The sequence below is a fragment of the Austrofundulus limnaeus genome, unplaced genomic scaffold (genome assembly GCF_001266775.1).
Source record: "Austrofundulus limnaeus strain Quisiro unplaced genomic scaffold, Austrofundulus_limnaeus-1.0 Scaffold2480, whole genome shotgun sequence".
In the NCBI taxonomy this organism is placed as follows: domain Eukaryota; kingdom Metazoa; phylum Chordata; class Actinopteri; order Cyprinodontiformes; family Rivulidae; genus Austrofundulus; species Austrofundulus limnaeus.
In genome coordinates, this window is record NW_013954882.1 from 10,543 (window position 1) to 14,031 (window position 3,489).

The 3,489-nt window shown below is 37.6% G+C and overlaps 1 protein-coding gene across 1 annotated transcript in view; it reads left to right on the top strand.

The window, feature by feature from the left end:
• Positions 1 to 3,489, top strand: part of LOC106511057 (neural-cadherin) — a gene marked incomplete at its 3' end in the record, with an annotated part of 9,387 nt that overhangs the window by 2,934 nt on the left and 2,964 nt on the right. The window contains 1 exon segment of the mRNA XM_013999797.1: positions 1,985 to 2,173. Within this exon segment, the coding sequence (XP_013855251.1) occupies positions 1,985 to 2,173 (189 nt within the window).

The following is a 3,489-nucleotide window of genomic DNA, read 5'->3' on the forward strand; positions in this document are numbered from 1 at the left end:
AAATAAATCCAAGTGGGCATTTGTGAAACCCACAAACATTTCTGATTTTTATCTTTTAGAATGCCAGTGTCTGATGTAAATTTCTAAAACTGATGTTAAAACATTTTAAGCAACACAGTTTTATAAAATTATCAGCTGCTGAGCACAGTTTGGACCTAGTCCACACATGATAATGGCTTTATTTATTTAACAGCTAAATGCATTGTTTTAAAAGTTAACAAACTAGAAACAAATACAGTCACCTACATGACTACCATCCTCCTCCCGGTCACTTTATCCAGACGTAGGTTCCAGTGAGGATGAGGATGATGCACCAGCAGAAAATAAATGTCTGTTTCTGACACTTTACTGAATTTGTTTGTAGATGCTTTTTATTTTCTCTCAGTTTTTGTTCTCCTCCCTTACGTTTATTCTCCATTTTTGCTCTTCTTGTTTTTATTATTCGTTTTCTTCTTCTTACTTCTTCCAGTTCTTCAGCAAAATTTCTTCTTCTTCGGTCTTTGTTGGTGGTTGGTAAATGAATTGGTGCATTATTGCCATCTACTGGTATTGAGCGCAACTATACAACCTTTTTTTGCCTCGCTGCCTGCACCGGCCCACTGGGAAAAGTCCCAGTACTCCCAATGGCCAGTCCACCCCTGCCTTTGTGTAGAAATGAATAACAAACACAATGAGTGAATTTAGTCAGTGAGTTTTGATTGATCCATCAATAAATGTGACCATTTATTTACATAATCGAACAAAATCACTACAGTGCACTTAATTGTGAGCAATCAATTTCCTATAAAAGTTTTAAGAATCAATAACAATACTGATCGCATCCGAACTTAATTGTTCATCGATTCAGCACAAATAGACAGCAAATATCACTCTTAGATGCTGAATACCAGACATTTGAAGGCAAATAAAACTTAGTTTGGGTTGGCAAAGCAAGGGTTTAGGAGGTAAGATGTTAATCTTCCTTACTTATCTTAAACAAATGGAATGTGAGAACCAGAAGAGCGTGTCTCCCGCTCGACGTCATCCACACCAGCAACACCAAGTAAAACAGCCAACTTTACCTTGACGATGACCGTCGAGTCATGATCCAGGTAGTAGGGAGGTCTCTCGGTCAGTAAGAAAACCCGTCAGGATCGTCCACTCAGCTGCTGGACACTCCAGGCATGTTACCCTTTCAGCGCCGGCTCGGTCCACGTCAGTCGTAACGAGGAGGTCAGGCTCACTGGATCTCGATTCCAAAATAAAACTTGCCTCCCACAGGAAGTCAAGACAAAATTGCTTTGGAGCTTTTAAGCGCTGGTTTTAGGTCACACCGAGGAGTTGGTGTGTCCCGGCCGGGAAATTCGTCCTTTGGCTTATGGACGAACTTTTCAGCCAAACGCTGCTTCTCTGGGGAGAGAACAGTCGGTCAGTTGTGGACAGAATGAAGGTCCGTCTCTCTCTACTCTCCAGGCGGAAACTGTGTTAGTCATTTAAACAAGGACATAAACTGTCTTTTTGCCTACCACGAAGTGAAATAAATTGCTGTAAAAAGTTCATTGTTAAAAAACAAAGAATTAAACTTCCTAGAGTGTTCAAAAGTTATGGGCAAAACTGTTTTTTTGTTTTGTTTTGTTTCTTGATTTAACTTTGTTGTGAGCAAAATGTTACCAAAACAGCCCAGTGTATCTGATTTGATACACAAAATATATCATAAACAAAGTGATGTGGCAAAAATTATATTTTTTTATTTTTTTTGGATTTTGTTTAAACGCCCAATAAACACGTCAGTTCTAAAAAAATGGGAATTGTCTGACTATTTTTAAATGGTTAGGCTTTAAATGGTTAAGCTTTTTTGTTTCAGTCATTTTGTTTGCATTAAATCAAAAGATTTATCCTCATTAAATTGGCCATTAATCAAATCATGAGAATGCTGCAACAAACRGAATAATGTGTTTATTTCAGAATTTAATTATCTATTTTTTGTCTRCATTTGTTCAATCAGGTGATGAGTGGTACCTGTGCAGGCTGTCTCTGAGTATGCCCAGTCAGGCTGACCTGCAGTGGGCCATGTTTCCATCCCCTTACCTGGCCACCGTCAGTCCCGATGCCACTCCTGGATCTGTCGTWTATCGACTGTCAGCACGGCAACGTGACGGGACACTGGGCCAGGCCCATTTCCTCCAGCTGGATGGTGAGTTTTTTCATGTTCTATCCCTTTTTTGTCATTGTAATTATGTAAAAATCTGAAAATAAATGTACAGTTTTATTAAAATGCATATTATTAGCAGTGGATTAAATTCAGAGCAAAGTGCTGAATGTCCTCAAAAAAGGACAATTAAGATTTTATAAAGAACATTTTAGTCTTAACAACAAATGTAGTTAAAATGCATGAAATAGTCTATTAACATGCAAATTGATGTCAATCTACTTGCAAAAGACTTTTTTTTTCTTACCACAGTCAAGTCTTCTTTTTTCCAGTCAATTTTTCTCAAAAAAACCTGTCATGTCTTTGCTTTTATCTGCTGCCTGTATCTGTAATTAGGTTGGCTGCTGCTCTGCCAGGCTCTCTGTGACAAACCTGTTTAGCTCAAAGGACAGATTTATAAATAAAAATTGACTTGTTGGATTTCAATTACCGTCAAGAGGGAGAGGGGAGAAAATAACGCACATAAACACAGCGTGGAGCTGCACCGATAATCGCTCCCTGGGGCAGAGAAAGCTCCCAGATATGGGAATAATGGCAAAGTCTCTGGAGATGTAGTGAGTAGGAGAAGGGTGGGTGTATGGGTGCCGATGGCTGTTTTTTTTTTTTTTTTTCATTTATTTATCAGTTTTTCATGTTAAAAAAAGAGAAGGAATAAGAAGAAGGACTTTTATTTTTAGAACTAGCTTTAATACTCATATTAAAATCTTCAGACTTCCCTTTGGCATAATGTAAATATACATGAGAAATAATCCAATAATTTGTGTTAAAAGCTGTTTTTGTCATCTTGCCATAATGAATATAGTTGTGTATGTAAAGCTAATCAGTGTCAGTATTTAGATTTTACTTTGTTTCATCATAAATGTATAGTTTATCGTGGACTAGATGTTAAATTTAAAGARGTGTAAGAAAAAAATCCATTAGTTATATCAAAGTTTTACCATATTTTATTWAAGTGATTTTATTGTTCTTTAAATTGTTGGGAGCTGTTTGTGGACTGGTTTCACASTTTTATTCTACAGATGGACACGCATGTGCATAAAACACTTTACAGATTCAGATAACCCCCCTAAACTCACTGTCTTCGCTAGCTCGGGRCCCTCTGTTTTCCCCCACCCCTTATCCCAGGGGTCTGCAACCTGCGGCTCTGGGGCCACATGTGGCTCTTTGGTCCTTCTGCAGAGGCTCTTTGAAAATGTGACCAAACATAACAGAATATTTTTTTGTTGTTTTTATACCCACAACAGAAATCAATTTGTAAGCAAATACGTGATCAATACTACTAAAAAAGTAAAACATGTTAA